General features: G+C 41.5%; 1 protein-coding gene across 6 annotated transcripts in view; it reads right to left on the bottom strand.

Moving 5' to 3' along the window:
- Nucleotides 1-7247, bottom strand: part of EXOC6B (exocyst complex component 6B) — a 579159-nt gene extending 571912 nt beyond the window's left edge. For 4 of the 6 annotated variants that reach the window (XR_011525982.1, XM_070572415.1, XM_070572416.1 and 1 more), the window contains exon 1: nt 6964-7235. Coding sequence is in view for 4 of the 6 variants with exons in the window: in XM_070572415.1 (XP_070428516.1) it covers nt 6964-7076 (113 nt within the window). In the remaining 2 variants the exon portion in view is untranslated. Of the gene's footprint in view, nt 1-6963 lie in introns of all 6 variants that reach the window. The other 2 variants (XR_011525981.1, XM_070572413.1) reach the window with 1 other exon arrangement.
- Between the last annotated feature and the right edge of the window lie 15338 nt (nt 7248-22585).

The raw sequence follows: 22585 nt of genomic DNA, 5'->3' as shown, positions 1-22585 counted from the left end.
AATCTGGATCCCGACTGGCCTCCTACCATCGCCTCCTCCCGTCATGCTTCACCTGAGGGCCTTCACTCTTACTACGCCCTCTATCTGGAAGGGACTTCCCCTAGAGAGGCACATGGCTTGCTCCTCCACTCTAATCAAACCTTTGCCACAACAACTTTTTGTAACCACCTAATGGAAAACAATACTCCATCATATGAAACACTAATCACTAAATTGCTTTGTTTATTCAGTGAGCGCTCCACTAGAATGTAAGGTCCATAAGGGCAGGCACTTGTCTATTTTGTCCTCTGTTGTATCCCAGAGCCCGGAAGAGCATCTGGCACATAAAAGTTGCTCAATAAGTATTTGCTGAGTTAATGAATAAATTAATTAATGAATGAAGCCACTAAAATCATACAGCTATATAATATATAACAACGTATGAAACTGTATATAACACGTTAACTGACAAGGCAAGACAATATAACACTCTTCTAATACTTAATGTAATAAAATGCATATGGAAAAAGTTAAAAAGAAAAATACAAATAGAAGAGTTGGGACAGGGTGGTCGGATGCAGTTTTTTGTCTGTTTGTTCTATCTTTTTTAAAATCATTATGCTACATTTATAATTAAAATATAAAAATGTTATTTTTAAAATGGAACTACTACTAAAAAATAAGCAATCAGCAATGGGAGATCATTTCTTTCCTCCCAGTGACTGTCAAGGAGGGAGTATATCAGAATCACCTGAAGGGCTTTTATAAATTTGCTTCCTGTCTCCTCTTTCATTCTCTATCACAAAATAAGCACGCCCAGGGTCTCATTATCAATGAATATTATACCCCTCAGACATCTGAGTACAGGCAAAAAAAACCCCAAAGGCCAAGAAGCACTAAACTAACTCCAAAAACAGAAATACCACAGAACACCACATAGCAAACTCAAGGGTAAAAGGCAGAAGAGGACTCACATTGCCTGAGTGACTACTACCTAGCAGGTACTATGAAGAATGCTTTAACTCCTTTTTTATTTTTTTTTCCTGAGGAAGATTTACCCTGAGCTAACATTTATACCAATCTACCTCTATTCTGTATGTGGGTCACTGCCACCGCATGGCTGATGAGTAGCGTAGGTCCATGCCCAGGATCGGAACCCACGAACCCACACCGCTGAAGTGGAGTGTGCCAAATTTAATCACTAGGTCATGAGGCCGGCCCTCCATTTTTTTTTTAATACTGTTCCTGCAATGTAAGTGCATCCCCATTTACAGATGAGAAAAATTCACCCACGTGGGTGGTTAAGTTGCTTATAAAAATAATTAATTGATTAAAGAGGTCCATGCATGAACCAATCATGAGACAGTGTCATGAACCAAGTATTATGATTAACTGCTTCCTGTACAGTTTAGGTAATGGGGTAGGGCAGGGGATTGTAAACAAAGCCTTGTGGCCAAAGGCACAGAGTAGTAAGTGGGGAAACCAGGTGCCCATATTTAATTGTCAAATGACACTGAGCAAACAGCTTTTGAAAACATCCCCCCAATTTGTTTTCTGTAAGAGCCAGCCTTACAACAAATAAGTAAGAACAGCGAGATAAAAGACTGTTCCTAGACCGAGAGGACAGTTTTCTAACAATAAAATACATAAGACAAAGATCTAGAAGGAAATCAGACTGCAGTTGTGTTATAGGATTATAAGTAATTTTTAACATAGTCGCCAAAATTGTATAATGTTGACATAATGGCTTAACAGCAAAAAAGATTAAACAGTCAAGATTCTATCATTAATATACTTTATGTTAATCTTAAGACTGGGTAGTAGGACACAAAACAATTCCATAAGGTAAGACAAGAAGCAGTTCCTAAAGTGAAGTGCTTTACCAAGACCAAGAAGTAGCAAACACACCATTCTTATAACAAAGGAACCACAGAAATGGAAGGCATCAATGGAGCTAAAAAGAGAAACCATTAGCTGAAAACATCAGAGCAAACTTCTTGCTGGGGGAGAACATTCAACAAGGGGAGGTCAGGCTGAAATAGCAAAGTCAAATAAACACACTGACAGGGTCTTGAGTATTACACTTCTACCACAAATAAGGAAGATAAATTTCATGGTAAAAGTATCAACATAAATCAGCCAGGAATATATCTGGGTAAGAAAAGATGGCACTCAACAAATGGTGCTGGAACAACTGGATAGCAACATGTAAAAGAATGAAATGGGATACCCTTCCTTACACTATAGATATACAAAAACTAACTCAAAATGGATCACAGACCTTAATGTAAGAGAAAAATTATAAAACTCTGAGAAAAAACAAGGAGCAAATCTTCATGATCTTGGTTGAACAAAGACTTCCTAGATATAACATCAAAAGCATAAGGAAAAAAATGTAAAATAAACTGAACTACATCAAAATTAAAAACTTTTGTGCAGCAAATGATACCATCAAGAAAGTGAAAAGACAATTCACAGAATGGAAGAAAGCATTTGCAAATCATGTACCTAACAAAAGACCTATATCCAGAATATATAAAGAACACTTACAACTCAACAATAAAAAGGTAAATAACTCAATTAAAAACTGAGCAAAGGATCTGAATAAACATTTCTCCAAAGAAGATAAACAAATAACAAATAAACACATGAAAAATTTAGCCATTAGAGAAACGCAAATCAACACTACAGTGAGATACACTTCATACTAGAATGGCTAAAATAAAAAAGATAATAACAAGTGCTGACATGGATATGGAGAAACTGGAACTCTCATGCATTGCTGGTGGGCATGTAAAAAGGTACAGATATTCTGGAAAACAGTTTGGCAGTTCCTCAAAATGTTAAACATAGAGTTACCATATGACCTAGAAATTCCACTCCTAGGTATATACACAAGAGAGATGAAAACATATGTCCACACAAAAACGAGTATACAAATGTTCATAGAAGCATTGTTCGTAACAGCCCTAAAATGAAAGCAATCCAAATGTCTATCAACTGAGGAATAAATAAAATGTGATATATCCATACAATGGAAAACTATTCGGCAATAAAAAGAAATGAAGTACCGATACAAGCTACCACATGGATGAACCTTGAAAACATTATGCAAAGTCACAAAAAAAGACACATATTGTATGATTCCATTTATACGAAATGTGCAGAATAGGTAAACGCATAAAGATGGAAAGTAATGACTGCCTGGGGAGGCAAGGAGAACAGAATGAAGAGTGACTTCTAATGGGTATGGGGTTTCTTCATGGGTGGTGGAAACGTTCTAAAATTAGATTGGGGTGATTGCTGCACAACTCTATGAAGATAATAAAAACCACTGAATTGTACATTTTAAATGGGTGAACTGTATGGTATACAAATTATATCTCAATAAAGTTATTTTTTAAGGCAATGTATTTCACTGTTAAATTAAAAAGTTTAAACACAAAATCTGAAATAGCACTTAAGAATGAATGTTAATTGCTGGTACTCTAGAGTAAATTGAGGAAATGACCTATTGAATAAGTGATATGGAAGAAGACTAGAAATACAGAGATAGGATTTGAAAAATGAAAATACGAAGCTACTGTTCATGAGTGATTTGCAATCAATATTTTAGTAACATGGCCTGGCCCAGTGGCACAGTGGTTAAGTTTGGAAGTTCTGCTTTGGCAGCCCGGGGTTCACCAGTTCAGATTCTGGGTGTGGACCTAGGCACCGCTTGTCAAGCCATGCTGTGGTAGGCATCCCACATATAAAGCAGAGGAAAGTGGGCACGGACGTTAGCTCAGAGCCAATCTTCCTCAGCAAAACAGAGGAGGATTGGCAGCAGATGTTATAGCTCAGGGCTAATCTTCCTCAAAAAAATATATATCTATTTTAGAAATAGTACTACTAAGCTAGAATCAGTATTATCCTAAAAACAAGACAGGCCCTAACATCTTTTGGGCCTCTTTCCTCATCTGTAAAATTACGACTTGCAGCTAACAAAATAATTTTTAAGATGAAGACAGAGAAGAGATGGCTGCTTTCCCAAAAGAATTTGCTAGGCAACAGCCTCTATATGCGTGGATATGCTTGGGCCTTTCAGAATTACAATGAAAAGGAGAGGCACTCCCTCATGATATATGGGAATTGACTAACGTTGCATGTACTGTTCAAGATTTAAATGAGGATAGTCATATAATGAAAAAGTCAAGCCACTGTGGCTCCTCAAACAAAAAAGGATAAGACTGGAAGAATAATTTGGTATCACAGCAGGGAAAGAAAGCAAGTGATGATATACAAGTAATAGTTGGCATAGAGTCTGGTTAGAGAATGTAGCTACGTGGATTTTTGTGAAGAACAGGAATTTTAGGAATGGGTATATTAATTTTATATCTGCTATCAATTTCTGTTATTCTCTGTTCTTTAGTTCCTCTTCAATTACAAAATCTATCTCAGGAACAGCTAAGAATCTGGTGCCTTAAAAATGCCACCTCAAAAGATGAAAGAGATAAGAAAGACATGAAGACGGGTAGAGGAGTTTGAGATTTACAGTGGAGGGTAGTTAGGGAAGAGAGCTGACTGCCTTAATCAAACCTGGTTAATGATTGTGATGGAAAACAGGAGATGATGATGATAGAGGCGCAGCCAGGGTTAGGCATGGGATCTGAAACTCAAGTCTGTGCATGCTGCTGCCTCTGAATGGGATAAGGAAAAACGGTGAGATCATCCCCTATGAACATGGGCAGGGACAAGCTAGACTAAAGACAAAGACAGTGGGTACTACTCGTATACAGGATGTTCAAGTAACTGAATCTTGGGTCTGATAGTAAGAAGTAGGGTTATCTGCCAAGGCAGGAAGAGGCCAAAAATGAAAAGCCCCTAATAACGATACACAGGGAGTCTAGAAAAGTAACTAAGACAGGTAGGATAGTGCAGTGGTTCTCAAACCATTTTTTTCCCCAGTCCCCTTAGGGCAAAAGATTCCTTAATCCATCTATCCCACAAAACTCCACTTTACAGTGGAAAAAGAACTCCATGATAACAAGGAAGCAAATTTTAGGGAAAACAGGTAACTTATATTTTAGCCATAATGCATATATTCTTAAGTCAAGATACTAGAAAATTACAAGCCAAATGTCACTTGACACAAACATGCATTACTATTCAGTCGAGGGCTAATACAATAAATCACAACAGACTAAACTGATAACACTAAATTAAAGTCATCTATCATATAAACCAAGAATGATAGCAACTAAAAACCACAATGAACTTGACAACATTGACGGTGTTCTGATAAAGAATCCTTCCTAAAAACTCTGGGAAACCAACTGTTCCAGTAGGAGCTCCGCTTGGCTGCCAACTGCAGCTCAGCAGTCAAATTTCTTAGTAGAATACTGAAACAGCATCTTCAGTAACTCGAGCAACATTTCGTTTTACGAAAAACCAAATATTAGTAACGCACTTAAAATACTAGTAAGTAGCCTCAGTTTTTATGAAAGTAAAGATAAAGAAATGAGGGTCATTCACCCTCAAGAGCTCAAGAAAACAGGAAAAGAGAAGAGCACGAGAGTCACGATCATAATGCATAAAGGGACAAAAGGCAAACTATCAAGAATGGTCACGTCCAGTGACGGCACTGGGAGAAGTGTGCTAACACACAGGGAGAAACGTGCCCTGCCTGGAGAAGGAGGCTGCGCACAAGAAGATGAGGAGTAAGGTCTCCAGCCTGCCCCTCCTTCAAACATTCTTTCATGAGGCAACTCTCCCGATGAAAAAACAAGCAGTGAGTAATAACTCTTTTTTTTTTTTGAAGGGAGGAGAAGGGACCCAAGACTGTAACATGGGGTATGATAATTATCTATCTATTGGTTGCACCGAGATCAGAAGCTATCACAGGAAGGATGAAGATGAGCTAGTTCCAAGGCACTAGTGAACCAAGGGGAAAGGGAAAGGGAGTTCAAAATTGGGCTTGGTGAGTAATTAACAGGTAGTACAGGTAGATGATCATCTCCAACTGAAGCAGAGCAACAGTGGTCAAAAATGCAGACTCTGGATCCAGAGTGCCTGAGTAGGAATCTCGACTCCCCCACTTTATTCTCGCTGTGACCTTGGGTAAGTCACTTAACCTCTCTGTGCCTCACCTGTAAAAATGAGGATAATGATAGCACCTACCTAACAGGATTGTTTTGCAGTTTGAATACGTTGTATTTGCAAATCGCTTAACACAATGTCTTGCACTGCACTTAATAAGTGGTACCTAAGTTTTGTTAAATAAGTTGAGGTAGGTGGGAGTTTGTTTTGACACCTCCAAATAAAATGGAGGCGTGCGGGCAAAGTAATGGCAACGAGGGGCGAGAGGGGGGTCACTTTTTCTCAGCGATGAGACCCCCATGAGGCTGCACCTTAGGGAGGGGTCGCCCTGCTGCCAGGATTCAGCAAGCACCCGCTCCCAGGACAGGGGCGCGGGTTGAGAGAAACTTCCTTCCTTCCAGGGCCTAGGATTTTCAGGAACTCGTTTCTGAGAAGTGGCTGAGATTTTAAGGTGGCGATTTCAATTTCCAGGCAATAGACCGTGGGGTGAAATTCTGTTTTGTCTGAAGAGCAGGACCCCTGTCTAGGGCAGGACGGGGTTTGAGTCCGAGGGAGAAGGGTGATGTCCTCTGGGGGACGATGTGCTAAGAGTCCTCATCGGTCGGGCGCGCTCTCGCCGCCCGGCGCGGCGCTCGCCTCGGAGGGAGCACGAAGGCTGCCGCAGCCCCGAGGGAGGCAGGAGAAGCCTCAGAGCAACGGGGCGGTGGGCGCCAGCGGTCGGAAGCGACCCCACATCGCGGCTGCGGAGGGAGACCCGCCTCGCCCAGGGTGGAGGGCGCTCGCCGGGATCTCCAAAGGGAGGGGCCGGCGCTGGCCTGCGGGCGACCGGCCAAGCTCAAGGCCCCAAAGGAGCCTCCCCCCGTCCCGCCCGTGCCCGCCCGTCGGGGGCCCCGGTACCCGGGGTACCTGAGCGTGGGCCCGATGCAGGCCGTGTCAGTGCTCTCGATCTCTCGCAGGATCCGCTCGTGCTCCGCCGCTGTCTCCAGACTCTCCGCCTCCGCCATCTTACCCCGCTCCATAGACCGGGGGCGCCCAGCAGCGCGTCCCCTCCTTCAGCTCAGCTCACCTTTCGCTCCCTCGCTCACCCTAGGCTCCAGAGCCTCCCAGCCTCCGGCTACCCGCAGGCCGACCCCTCCCTCAGGCTCGGCACGCCCCCTTGCGTCACCTCGTCCGCCGACGTCCCGCGCAATGCCCGCTGGGATTTGTGGTTCCCGGGCAATGGTAGGGTGGGTTCCGCTCGTTTATTAATTGAATCCACAAATACGTGTTGAAAGCCCCCTATAAACCAAGAACATTTAACGACACTGCATATGGAATGGTGATCAAGTCAGGTAATGAATGACACGAATCCTACAAATTCTTGTTTAAGACCTTTGCCACAAAGTGCACAAGGCCCTGTAGGCGTGAATAATACAAAAAGACTAATTAGGTTTCTGCAGACAGCAATCTTAAAGCTATCAGGGGGAGAAAGGTGGAGAATCCCAAAACTAAGAACTAAGGCAGAATGTGACTGTAAGCCAGTTCAGAGAATCGAGTTCAGGGATCACTTCTGGCTGCGAAGGATTCATAGAGAGACTGGACCTGGAAGTTTTAAAGGTGTGACTGGAAGGTGTGAAGAGCGCCTAGAAAGCCAGCAAGAACTTCATTTGAAGTGGTATGTAGAGAAGTAGCAGTAAGAGATGGCGCTGATAAGGTACCTTAGAGAGAAATCCTGGGCTAAGAAATTTGTACTTTATTCTGATGGTTCCAGTGATCCAACATCCAACTGCATCAGAAGTGCCTAGAAACGTTTTGTTTTTTTTTTTTAATATACACTAAAGGTCCTACATCTGGACATTCTGATCCAGGCATCTGCATTTCATAAACTCCCCAGATTAGAATTTAAAAAATCATATTTATCGATCACTGCTTGAGTTTTTACATAACACAATGAATGGGAATCCACTGACGTTTTTTAAGAAGAGGAGTGACACAACCAGAACCTTGGCATTAGGGAACTTGATCAAGAGCAAGTGTGCAAAGTGGGCAGAGAGAGAGAATTTAGAGACAGGGAAATGCTATAGGAGATTTTAAGACCTAAACAAGGGGAAGTGGCAATGAGAATGAAAAAGAATGGGCACTTAGGAAAAACATTGTAAAAGTAGAATTGGCAGGATTTACAGGATAAGGGGAAGGAGGAGAGGTTTGGAGCAGAGTCACTGGGAGAATGGTGTTGCCATAAACAAAAAAACAGCATGTAAGAAGAACCAAACTGGAAGTTGAGGCTAGATCATTTCTGCTACAGCCATACCATGGATTATTATGCAAACATTAAAGAAAAAGAGAAAAGACTCTGTATTCAAATGTGACACTGTCTCCAAATTGTAGTGTTGAGGGGAAAAAAGCAAAGCATGAAACAGTTTATAGAGTAAGTTTTCATTTGTTTTTTAAAAGAATAAATATTCATATATACTTTTATATATACATAAAATATTACCTTGAATAGTTCTGAAAAGATACCCAAGAACAGTAGTGGCAGTCAGGAGAGGGCTTGGAAGGAAGGGGCCTGGAGTAGGAGGAAGGTAAACTTTAATTATGTATTGTTTGCACTTTCGGAATTCTTTCCCTTGTACATATATCCACTTTTTCAATAAAAAATAGTAGCTATTAACTAAAAATACACTTTAAAAATAAACAAACAATAATGAGGAGAATGTGTTACAAGTCCTGGTTTGCCAGGAACTGAGCAAGTCGCTAAACCTGTCTGTTTGTAGATAATCTCTGGCTGTCCTCATTTTATTTCATTACTCAGGCTTAAACTATTCCAGAAAGATGTAGGAGGGGTAGGGGGAGTATGGAGCCCTTCATATTTCCAAAGATCCCTTGAAATATGTGACAGAGGGTCCGTTCAGGCACCCATTTTAGCATCTCACTCAGCAGAAAGTTTTTGGTCCATCACAGGAAGGAGACTGGTATGTAGACCAGATATGTATCATAGTGGTTAAACTAGCTTCTGCTACTATCAGCAGTTTTTGTGAGTGCCAGCCGAGGCCAGAGATCTCACATGTTATCAGAAGGATGTGTTGGGTCTGGAGTGATTGGTGTAGGAAAGCTCCATTGAAGATGGCCTGCCTAACATCAATGCCCTCTAACTACAGAGAATGTCAGGTCAGTGTGGAATGACCAAAAAGACCAAGAGTCGAGGGAGCTTTGATTCAGTTCCAGCATTAGCAGTTACAGTATATTGAGCACTTTCTGTGCCAGGCACAATACACAAAGTAAGCACTTCACATACATCATTAAATCCTTACAACAATCCTTTTCAGTAGATATTGTATGTCCCATTTTACAGAAGAAAAAGCTGAGAGATTAGGTAATATCTGAGATCTCACAGCTAGTGAATGATGAAGCTGGTATTCAAACCCAGGTCCATCTGATTCCAAGGTCCATTTCTCAACCATTAAGCCATACTGTCCAACCCACACCCTCCATTGCCAGGAGTTTATTATGTGAGCTTAAGCAAATCATTCTGTCTCTTTGCCTCTGCTTCCACATTAGTATAATGGATTGTATCATTTCTCAGACCCCTTCCAAATCACCTTGAAGACCCTTCCCCAGAACCACCTCTTTCCATTTATTCACTTTAAATGAATAGATTTTCTCTTCTCCTGTATCAGTAGATTTACAGTGTCAACATTCTCACTACTCCCCACTGCCACTTCTAGGCTGTTGTCCCGACACCCTGATTCCTCAGCTCCTCTTTGAAGTGCAGAGCATCAGATTGTGCTACAGTCATCTGCTAATGTCCACATTCATCAGAAATTTTACCACTTGGCTCAAAGTTTTCCTATCCACCTCATTCTCTGCCATCGTCCTGAAGCACTTCAATATCAACATGGATAACCCACTCACATCCTGACCTCATGGATCCCAACATCCCAACCATGTTCCTCATGCCATGTAGTCAATACATTCATGGTCACACCTTCTCCCTAACATTCCATAAACACTGCTCTGCCCCCAAGTCTACAAACTCTGAAATTCCTCTCTCTGCCTCTTTTCCATCCACCTCTTCCTCTGCCTAATTTTTATAGGACTCACACTTTAATTCCAATCTTTATCTCTGATTTCTAGGTAATCTATTAGCATTTTCCCCCTTCTAGCCTGGATTTTCTTCTATCCAAACTTCCAATTCAAAAAGATCTAAGTTTGAATGCAGGCTTCTCCATTAATCAGCAGGTGAATCTGGGTATGTTATGTGGCTTCCTTAAGTTTCCTTAAGCAGTTTTCTCATATATAAAATGGAGTTTAGGGCTGGCCCTGTGGCCAAGTGGTTAAGTTCTCACGCTCCACTTCGGCGGCTCAGGGTTTGGATCCTGGGTGCGGATGTGGTACCACTCATTAGGCCATGTTGAGGTGGCGTCCCACATGCCACAACTAGAAAGACCCACAACTAAAATATACAACTAGGTACTGGGGGGATTTGGGCAGAAAAAAGCAGTAAAAAATTAAAAAGTAAAAAATAAAATGGAGTTTATAATATATACCTTATGAACTTGTTAGAATTAGAAATAATTAACGTGAGGGGCCCTAGCACAGGGCTTGGCAGAATAAATGTTAGCAGCTACCCACAGCACATACTCCTATGAGCCACCAATTTGATTAAACCTTCTCTAATTCTTTAGCTTCCTTTAACCATACCCACATTGCCAATTTCCCCCCCTTCTATTGTAATGAGGAAAAAAGACTATAACCATGGCAAGTGCCACTATAGCACGTTTGTGTTGCTCAATATCATTTGGGCCCTCAGGAATGCTCACCCATCCTTTGACTTCTATTCCTACTCACAGAATCCATTTATAATCCTTTCCTCTCTACTTAAGATCCTAGCCCTGCTTCCATCCTTCTCACTCTTAGAAGGTGCCTTCATCCATTACTAAACCTTCATTTTCCCTCTCCTTCACCACCTTTTCATCCAACTCCTCCTCCTCTCCTGTGTAAGAGGAATGGGGTTGCCTACAACTTTCTAAAGTCAACGTCTCATCTGGGAGAAGTTCCTGCAATTATCTCTCTTCCCTCTCCTTTACCTTCATCACTAAACACATGCTTGAGTCTTTCCAGCTAAAATCTCTCCCCTCAAACTGGATAACCACATGCAGAAGAATGAAACTAGACTCCTATTTTACACCACTCACAAAAATTGTCAAAATGTATTAGAGACTTAAACATAAGAACTGAAACTGTAAAACTCCTAGAAGAAAACATAGGGAAAAAGCTCCTTGACATTGGCCTTGGCAGTTTTCTGGGGATAACACCAAAAGCACAAGCAACAAAAGCAAAAATAAACATGTGGAACTACATCAAACTAAAAAGCTTCTGCACAGCAAAAGAAACAATCAAAAAAATGACTAGGCAACCAAAGGAATGGGAGAAGATATTTCCAAATGATATATCTGATAAAGGGTTAACATCCAAAAATATAAAAACTCATACAACTCAATAGTAAAAAAAAAAAAAAAAAAAAAAGCTGATTTAAAAATGAGCAGAGGGACTGAATAGACACTCTTCCAAAGAAGACAGACAAATGGCCAACAGGTACATGAAAAGGTGCTCAACATCACTAATCATCAGGGAAGTACAAATCAAAACCACAATGAGCTATCACCTTACACCTGTTACAATGGCTATCATCAAAAAGACAAGAGATAACAAGGGCTGGTGAGGATGTAGAGAAAAAGAAACTCTGTACACTGTTGGTGGGAATGGAAATTGGTGTAGCCACTAACGAAAACGGTATAGAGTTCCTCAAAAAATTAAAAAGAAAACTACCATATGATCCAGCAATCCCATTTCTGTGTATACTGTATATCCAAAAGAAATGAAAACAAGATCTCAAAGAGCTATCTGCACTCCCATGTTCTTTGTAGCATTATTTACAATAGCCAAGACATGAAAACATCCCAAGTGTCTGTCAATACATGAACAGATAAATACGTTGCTAAGAGAGTAGTCTTAAGTGTTACCACCACAAGAAGAAATGATAATTATGTGACATGATGGCAGTGTTAGCTAAGGCCATGGTAGTCATCATTTGGCAATACGTAAGTGTATCAAATCAATGCGTTGTACACCTTGAACTTACACAATGTTATATGTCAATTATATCTCAATAAAGCTAGAAAAAAATTAAAATTAAAAAAATAACAACTCTCCCCTCAACCTTGCTTCCCTGAGCTATTCCAGTTCCTCCATTCCCTTCACTACTTGGAAATGTATTTTACACTCTTTCTCTTCACCTCCCACTTGTTCCTCAATATGTTAATTCAAATCACTCCTGGGAAACAACTTTTCAAAGATGACCCTAAACTTTCTAATTACCAAATCCATGACCCTAAACTTCCTAATTACCAAATCCAAAGGCATTGTCCAGCCTTCATCCTATCTGATCTCTGTTCATTACTTGACAGTGTTGCCCCCAGGTGCTGAATAGAGCCAGGAAATGGGAAGAGTCATAACTTTATCCCTTCATACTCTGATATAAATCATACCCTTATCCAAGTCTTCACTAAATGTTTTAGGGGACAGGTCTAGTTGACCTGCGTTATTCTTCCCAATTCTTCACTCTTCCGTGTGACTTTGCAGTTCCTCCCACTACAAGTGGCATGTACTTCCCTGACCATTGACATCAGGTTCAGCCATGTGATTTGATTTGGTGAATGGGGTAGACAAGTGTTAAGCAGAGGCCTGAAGTGTACTTACATGGTTGGGCTTACTCTCTTGCCTTTCTGGCATCATCATGAAAAAAACACACCTAACAAAGCCCACTGGTCCAGAAAGAGTGAAAGACACGTGGAGCAGAGCTACCCAGCCAATCTACAAACTGCAGTCTGAAGCAGAGCTGCCCCAGCGGCCCACAAACTCATAAGCAAGAAATAAATACTTTTTGTGGTATGCCACTGCCTTTTGGGTTGTTTGGTTGGTTACACAGCTTTACTGCGACCACAGCTATCTGATACACTCTACTTTCCTCCATAAAAGTTTCTCCTCCCTTAGCTTCTGGGGCACTTGACTCTCCTGGCTCACTCCTTCTGCGCTTGCATTCTTCTTCTTAACATTCTTCACCACTTTTTTTACTCTGCCTACCCAGTTGGTTCTCTTCTTAACCTCACTTTCTAGCCATTTCACACTCTCTCCCTGAGGGATCTCATTTAATCCCAGAAGATCAAATATAATCTCTACTGTTGACTCCTAATGCTCTCCCCTAAACTTCAGACCCAGACTTCTTATCTGGACACTGCTGATTAATAGCCTGCTATCACTTCAAACTCAATATTTTAAATAAATTTCTAAATTTCCTGACGAAATAGGCTCTTACTCCTTCCCACCTTCCCTCTGACAGATAATGACAACACTTATTATTTATTCAATAGCCACAAATATGTCTAGGTCCATCTCAGTTCTGCACAAAGCCAAGAGCACCTGAGATGAATAGCTGCGCCTAAGCTGCCCCACAGACTGATTGCTTTCTGCCAACGTGATTGGGGCAGAGGTCACCCCTTGGAAGTTTGCCTTCTGAGCTTCATTCAGAAGGTAGAACCAGGAAAATTTCTTCTTTCCTTTCAATCCTAATCACTTTTGACTACTATTCAAATTGCAAACCCGTCAGACTGTCTCGCTCCCTCCCTCACTGCTCTGTAATTCTCCCCCCACCGCTGACCTCTCCTTTAAGCCAGGCTCCTTTAACATCTTCCCAGAATACTCCTGCCACCTCCTGCCTCAAATGAGCTTTGGCTTCCCCTTGAGGGCACTTCTTTCCTTACAGTCTTCCTGAGGCACGGTTGATAGTTCTATTCTTCCATCACCACATTCAATGCCTGGCCCTTGTCCTCCCACTGTACTGCCTTACAAACCCCAACCGTGAATCAATCGCCCTTCTCCCTTCCTACACTTGAACTGCTCAGGGCAACTAGAGAAAAGAGCACAAACATACAAACTGTTGTTGCCACCAACCCAAAGTACCCATCTCTGCAGAGGTCTGCATGCTGCCCACTCCGCACCCCGCAATTGCCTTGTACTGTGCTTAGTCAGTTCTCACTCACATTTTCCAGGGCAGCTATTTGACACCTCAGTAATCTGCTCAACCTCTAGAACTAGACACACACACACACACACACAGAAGATTGCTTCAGCTCCTCTTCATTAAAAAAATAATAAAAGACATCATTAAATGAGAACTCCCTCATTGCAGTTACTATTGCTATGTTGCAAACCATTCCAAACTTACCAGCGTAAAACAACAACCATTTTATTATTCTCACAGATTCCACGATTCAGCAGTTCAAAGAATTGTACAACAATCACCACAATTAATTTTAGAACATTTTAATCACCCAAAGAGAAACCCCATACCCATTAGCAATAATTCCCATTTCACTCAAATCTCCCCAGCCCTAGGAAACCACTAATCTACTTTCTGTCTCTAAAGCTTTGCCTATTCAGGACATTTCATTTAAATGGAATCATACAATACATAGTCTTTTGTGATTGGCTTTTTTCATTAAGCATAATGTGTTCGAGGTTCATCTTTATTGTAGTATATATCAGCACTTCATTTCTTTTCATGGCCAAATAATATTCCATTGTATAGATTTACTGATTTGTTTATTCATTCATCAGTTGATAGATATTGGATGTTTTCCATTTTTAACTATTATGAATAATGCTGCTATGAACATTCATGTGCAAGTTTTTGTATAGACACATGTTTTCAGTTCTCTTGGGTATATGCCCAGGAGAGTGATTACTGGATCATGTGATAACTCTATGTTTAACATTTTTAGGAACTGCGAGACTATTTTCCAAAGTGTCTGTACCATGTTACATTCCCACCAGCAATATATGAAAGTTCTCCACATCCTTGCCAGCATTTGTTTTTGTATGTCTTTTTCGTTTTAGCCATTCTAGAGGGTGTGAAGTAGCATCTCATTATGGTTTTAATTTGCATTTTCCTAATGGCTAATGATGCTGAACATCTTTTCATGTGCTTATTAGCCATTTGTATATCTTCTTTGGAGAAATTCCTCCATATCCTTTGCCCATATTTCCGTTGGTTTATTTGGATTTTTGTTGCTGTTGTTTAGTAGTAAGAGTTCTTTATACATTCCAGATATAAGTTTCTTCTCAGATATACAATTTACAAATGTTTTCTCCCAATCTGTGGGCTTTCTTTTCACTTTCATTATAGTGTTGTTTGAAGGACAAAAGTTTTTAATTTCAATGATGTCTGATTTGTCTTTCTTCTTTTGTTGTTTATGCTTCTGATATTATATCTAACAAACCATTTCCCCACCTAAGGTAATGAATATTTATCCTGTGTTTTCATTTAAAAGTTTTATAGTATTAGCTCTTAGGTCTGGATCCATTTTGAGTTAATTTTTGTAAATGGTGTGAGGGTAGGACTCCAATTTCATTTTTTGCCTGTGGATGTCCAGATGTCCCAGAACAATTTATAGAAAAGACAATTCTTTCCATATTGAATTGTTTTGGCACTCTTCTTAAAAATCAATTGACCAGGGTTCGGCCCAGTGGCACAGTGGTTAAGGTCACACATTCCGCTTCTCGGTGGCCCGGGGTTCGCCGGTTCAGATCCCAGGTGCAGACATGGCACCGCTTGGCAAAAAGCCATGCTGTGGCAGGTGTCCCACAAATAAAGTAGAGGAAGATGGGCATGGATGTTAGCTCAGGGCCAGTCGTCCTCAGCAAAAAGAGGAGGATTGGCAGCAGATGTTAGCTCAGGGCTAATCTTCCTCAAAAAAAAAAAACAAATCAATTGACCACAAATGTAAAGATTTATTTCTAGACTCTCAATTACATTCCATTGATCCATCTGCCTAGCCTTATCATAGTACAATGTCTTAATTACTGTATCTTTGTAGTAAGTTTTGATATTAGGAAGAGTGAATCCTCCAACGTTGTTCTTTTTCAAGATTGTTTGGATATTCTGGATCTCTACATTTCCAACTGAATTTTAGGATAACCTCGTCAACTTCTGCAGAAGAAAAAAAAGCCAAGAGGCTTTTGATGGGATTTTGTGAATCTATGGTTCAGTTTGGGGAGTACTGTCATCTTAACAATATTAACTTTTTCGACCCATAAACGTGGGATATCTTTCCACTTATTTAGGTCTTTCTAAATTTCTTTCAACAACTTTTTGCAGTTTTTCAGTGACAAGACTTACGCGTCTTTTATTAAATTTATTCCTGAGTATTTTATTCCTTTTTATTTGAGTCTTCTCTTTGTTTGGGGTGGAGTTTTTTTGGTCAGTATAGCTAAAAATTTTTTGATATTGTCGGTCTTTTCAGAGGATCAACTTTTGCTTTATTGATTGTCTCAATTGCTTTTCTATTCTCTATTTCACTTATTTCTTCTCTAATCTTTATTATTTCCTCACTTTTGCTTGCTTTAGGTTTTTGCTCTTCTTTTTCTAGTTTCTCAAGGTGGAAGGGTAGGTTATTGATTTGAGAACTTCGTTCCTTCTTCTCTGTGTGTGTGAGGAAGATTGGACCTGAGCTAACACCTCTTGCCCATCTTCCTCTTTCTGCTTGAGGGAGATTGTCGCTGAGCTAACATCTGTGCCAATATTCCTCAGTTTTTTTATGTGGGATGCCACCACAGCATGCCTTGACGACTGGTGCATAGGTCTGCACTCAGGATCAGAACCTGCAAACCCTGGGCCACTAAAGTGGAGCATGTGAACCTAAACATTACAGCACCAGGCCAGCCCTGAGAACTTCATTCATTTTTAATGTAAGCATTTATAGCTATAAATTTCCCTTTTAGTGCTGTTTTACCTGCATCCCATAAGTTTTGGTAAGCTGTTTTCATTTCTATTCATCTTGAAAAAGCTTCTAATTTCCCTGATGATTTTTTTGATCTGGTTATTAAGGATATGTTGTTTAATTTTCACATATTTGCACCTCATAACAGGAATATCATAACCAATCTACTTGCCTCCATTCTTGCTAATGTTGCTCGTTCCACCTGGAACAACACACTCATTATTTAAGACTTAACTCCAGAGTCACCCTCTCCTATAAGGAGTCTTCATTATATGATCTCATTCCTCCATTTGGGCTCTCAGCCTCCTGTGTATGCGTCTGTCCCAAGAGTTACCACATGATTTTACCACTGTCTTCCCCCAGGATAGCTCAGTGTCTTACAGCAGAGCCATTAGGACACTGTAGAGTCAGACAGTATATATTAAAATCCTGACTCCACCAGTTTCTAGCTGGGTGGTTGGAAATTATTCAACTCTCTATGCCTCAGTTTCTTCTTCCATAATATGAGGATAGCAGTACCTACCTCATGGGGTTAAATTGAACTAATAGATACAAAGTACTTAAAATAGGTATTAATATTAACACTATTATTCACCTCTGGAGCTCGAGCACTTTAGCAAAGGGCCTGGAATAGAAGCCACTTAGTTCATGTAGCTTTAGCTGAAACGCACTGAACTTAATACCTCATCCCTTTTTTCGGTCTTCGCATATGCTGTTCTGTTCCTTCTGTATGAAATACTCTTTCCCCTTCCTCCTTTGCTTACTTGTTGAAATCATTCTTCAAGATCCAGCATGCATGATCTTCCTCTGTGAAGAAAAGCCTTTCCTTCCTATTGCAGGCAATTGATCAACGGATCCTTTGTCAACATTGCTATATTGTATTAATACATGACTCTACATTGTCCTTGTCCTACCATGTGACCTTGAGTAGTGGCAATAATAACAGATACCATTTATTAAATACCTACTGGGTTCCAAGAACATAATATGATTTCTCTCATTTAGTCTTCTCAATCATCATATTGTGAGACAAAAATTGTCTCCATTTTATTGACGAAAAAACTGAGGCCCAGTGTGGTTAAATAACTTGCTCAAGGTCAGATGGCTAATAACTAAGGGACAGACTGAGGTTAGCAATAAGGCCTAACCTCAAAATGTATACACTTTTTTCAATACTTTTATTAGTTTTCAAGTCTGTCTCTCCACTTATACCATGAGCTCCTTGGGGGCAGGAGCCTGTCCCCACAGATGGCTGTCTTAGGGGAAGAAATACATCTTCCCATAAGGTCTGAAGTTTCCCAGGTGCAGAGCATCAGTGCTCCTTCCTTCTGTCTCTCTCCACCACGCTGAGGTAGGATGCTATGCTGGCAGAAGGGTGAAGGAAAAGAACAATAATTGAACAGCAGATGAAAGCAGCTCAGCCCCCAGGGCTCTCTTGGCCATGTTTGCTGCTCCAGCATCTTTGGGGCCTGTGAGAAGGCCCCCTGGAGTCTGAGCTCCCTGGGTCCCCCAGGCGGTGATGTCAACCTCCTGCTTTGCCAGGCTCCTGAGGCCCCAATCACACTGACATCATCCATGTTTCCATGGAGCTTAGTAAGGAACTCAGACCTTGTCCACATGCGCCTGCCTGAGACAACTTCTGTCATCATGATTTGGGGAGTCCTTTCCTTTGCCAGAGTTCTCCTTCAATGCGTGGGCAGCCTTCTTTCCCGTCTCGCACCCTAACTTACCTGTCCCCTCACATTGTAAGCTTTGCTCAGTATTTTGCTCTACATGTCACCTGCCCGGAATCTCTGACACACCAACATAAGTTAGGAAACACAGGGAATTACCAAAAAAAGAGTTCCCCAGTGATTTTGTCAGACTGGAAAAGGGAGAGGCTGAGCAAGAGGAAATTAGGACAACTTGTCAACTTTTCCAGGACCTGACTGTCACAGGGCTGCTCCACTTTAAAGTGGTTGGAAACTTGAAAGGGCTTCAACTCTGAACTTTTGGGTTTTCCACTTACCAGTCTTTGTTAGCCATAAGGAAGCCATCTCCATAGAAGGATTCTGTCCCTCCATCCACCAACCCCTAGTTTAATTCAATTTAGCAAGTAATCATCAAACAACTGAGTAGACAGCCATTTACTTGAATACATGGAACTATGGGATAAGGTTAAAAACAAAAATCAGATAGGCACTCCTCAGTTTAAAATCCTCATATGGCTCCAACTGCACTTAGAACAAAATCCAAACTTCAAACCACAGCCCCGTGCACCGCCTCCTGAGCACACCCAGCTTCATCTTGCACTGCTCTTCTGTATTCACCCCCTCCAGCCACATCAGTCATCTTTCAGTCCCTCAAACCCATCAAAATCGTGGCCACGTTAGGCTTTGCAATTCATGTTTCTGTTGAGATCTGGAGGATGAGTCAGAGTTAGTAGGTCGTGGGTAGTTACCTCCTCAGAGACAGTAACAGACGAAATGCGACTGACCACTTGAGCATGGTGTTTGAGGTATCAAAAGTCCAAATTGAAAAGATCTGGCGGGTCTGGCCATTACAGAAAGCAGCATCAGGCCCAGGGACTCAGGGTTTGGTCTAGGTGCTGCGCTAGGCCAGAGCAGCATTGGGACAGCACCGGCTTAGGGGCCAGTTCCTGAGTTAGATGCTCTGCTGCTAAGACAAAGATCCTGTTGTTTTCCTTCATAGCATTCATCCCAATTTATAATTGTGTACTTGTTTGTTTGTTTCTCTGTTTATTTTCTTTCTCCCTCACTAGGCTGTAAATCCAAGGAGGGCAGGGACCATGTCTGATTTGGATATGTACACCTAGTACCTAGATCAGTGCCTGACACATAGTAGGCACTTAAAAAATCTTTCTTGGCCAAAAGAATGATAAAAAGTGACGCATACATTTAGAGAGCATCTCATCTATTTGGGGAGGCTGACTAGCATACACAAAACAGGTATAAATTTTGCTTTACAAACTCGATATGCCAGAAATGGTACATTACTCTAATTCCCTTCAAATTAAGTCTACCTCCAAACACTCAACCTTCTTGGTTAGCAGAAATTCAGTCTCAGTCCAGGCTTGAGCAAAGGCCTCATCTGAGATGCTCATTGTCTCAGCCCTGGGGGCCCTGTGAAGTAGCTCAGCCTCCAGACCACCCTTCGCCTTAGGAAGCATCATGGTGTTGGGAACCTGGTGTCTAGGGTGCACTGTGTGGCTATTCCTTTCTTCTGTCTCACCACCTCCTTAATGTGCGCCAAAGGGGGCAGGCCAGGGATCCCACCTGCTTGGGAACCCCTAAGTCATCCCCCAAATCTTTGAGAACTCTTCCCTCCCCTCTATCCTCTCTTCAGTACTTCAGCCTCATCCCTTGAGACACTAGCACTCTCTCCGTAGCCTAGGATCAACTCATCAAGGAGCTTAGACTTCCCTCTGCCTATTCTTATTTCTTGCCATTCTCTGTTTTCATTCTCATTCTCATTCTCTACTCTCTTATGGCTCTGAAGCAATCGTATTGAAAGCCAAACTGCCTCTTGGAACAGAGAAAGATATCAGGAGAATGAAAAACATTCCGCTTCCACTGCAGAGGTGGGGGGGTTGGGGTGGGGCCCTGGGGTACACTGGAAGACCCCAGGTGCGGAACCATGCTCCGCTTGTCAAGCCATGCTGTGGCAGGCATCCCACATATACAGTAGAGGAAGATGGGCATGGATGTTAGCTCAGGGCCAGTCTTCCTCAAAATAAAAAGAATTAATTAATTAATTTTAAAACCCAACCTGGTGATAAGATAAATAAAAACAATAACAACAGCAAAGTAGAATCTCAAAGCATTCTCCCGCTTTCTTCACAAAGACAGAATACAGTAATGAGCTAAGTTGAAAATAGAGTACCAAAATGGATGGTGTGATCAGGGGTGTTTGGGGTTAGTTTTTCCTTCACCTCTTCAGGTCTGTCTCTAAGCCTTCTCTCACAACCTATGTGCCATCCCAGATAATCTAATTCTCTTGTATGTTAGAGAGACATTCCTGAATACACATTTACACCATGAAATCTTGTCAATGACTCTACTTCCACAGTGGCTTGGATTCCCCCACCCTTTGTCTAGCACGACTGCTACTCCCAGAAGTCAAGGTTTAACAGTCCACAGCTCATGCCAGGACTTTTACAATAGTCTGCCAACTCATTTTCCCAAAACCCTCCTTCCGCATCATTCATTCCTTTGCTCTTCTATTCAAAACTTTTTCTTTTTTTTGAGGAAGATTAGCCCTGAGCTAACTACTGCCAATCCTCCTCTTTTTGCTGAGGAAGATTGGCCCTGAGCTAACATCCATGCCCATCTTCCTCTATTTTATATGTGGGACGCCTACCACAGCATGGCTTTTGCACCCAAGATCCAAACCGGCAAACCCTGGGCCATGGAGAAGCAGAACGTGTGAACTTAACCACTGTGCCACCAGGCCAGCCCCTATTTTTTTCTTCTCCTTCTTTTTTTTTTATAAGGAAGATCATCCCTGAGCTAACATCTGTTGCCAAACTCCCTCTTTTTGCTTAAGGAAGATTGTCCCTGAGCCAACATCTGTGCCAATCTTCCTCTATTTTATATGTGGGATGCCACCACAGTGTGGCTTGATAAGCGAGCGGTGTGTAGGTCCACACCCAAGATCCAAACCCACAAACATGCTTCACATTTGAAGTGGAGAACATGAACTTAACCACTACGCCACTGGGCTGGCCCCTCAAAACTATTTTTTGAGCAACTACCTGACACTAACTGTGCAACTTTAGGCAAGTTGCTTAATTCCCTGTGCCTCAATTTTCCAACCTTAAAGTCAGGATGTTAATAATAATAATAATAATACCTCTCCTATGAGATTGTTATACTGTTATAAAACAGTGCCTGGCACACAATAAGTGTTGGATCAATGTTGGCTATTGTATTTGTTGTAGCTATTGTCATTATTGTTATAGTTGATATTGCTTGCCAGGCACTCTTAGATGCTGGAGATACAGTGATAAACAAGAGACAAGATCCCTGTTCTTATGGAGCTTACAACACATTTGGGGAAGAAAAAAGGGTGTGTGTGTGTGTGTGTGTGTGTGTGTGTAAAGCCTCAGCTAGTTACAAAGACTATTTAGAGAATTAAAATGGAGTGATATGCCACTTCACACCCTTTAGGACGGCTGTCATCAAAAACAGAAAGTAAAAAGGGTTCATGTGAATGTGGAGAAATCTGAATCCCATGACTTTTGTGGGAATGTAAAATGGTATAGCTGCTGTGGAAACCAGTATGGTGGTTCCTCAAAAAATTAAGCATTGAATTACCACACAATCCAGCAATTCCATTTCTCAGTTTATGCCCAAAAAGAATTGAAACCAGGGACTCAAACAGATACTTGCCCACCAATGTTCATAGCAGCATTATTCATAGTAGCTAAAAGATGGAAACTACCCAAATGTCCATTGATGGATGAAGAGCCAGCTCTGATGGCCTAGTGGTTAAAGTTCGGCACACTCCACTTTGGTGGTCCGGGTTCAGTTCCTGGGCACAGAACCACACCGCTCATCTGTAAGTAGCCATGCTGTGGTGATGGCTCACGTAGAAGAACTAGAAGGACTTAAAACTAGAATACACAACTATGTACTGGAGCTTTGGGGGAGGAGGGGAGAGGAAGATTGGCAACAGATGTTAGCTCAGGGCCAATCTTTCCCAGCAAATTA

Source organism: Equus przewalskii, chromosome 14 (assembly GCF_037783145.1).
Source record: "Equus przewalskii isolate Varuska chromosome 14, EquPr2, whole genome shotgun sequence".
In the NCBI taxonomy this organism is placed as follows: Eukaryota; Metazoa; Chordata; class Mammalia; order Perissodactyla; family Equidae; genus Equus; species Equus przewalskii.
This window is presented reverse-complemented; position numbering and strand designations above follow the sequence as displayed.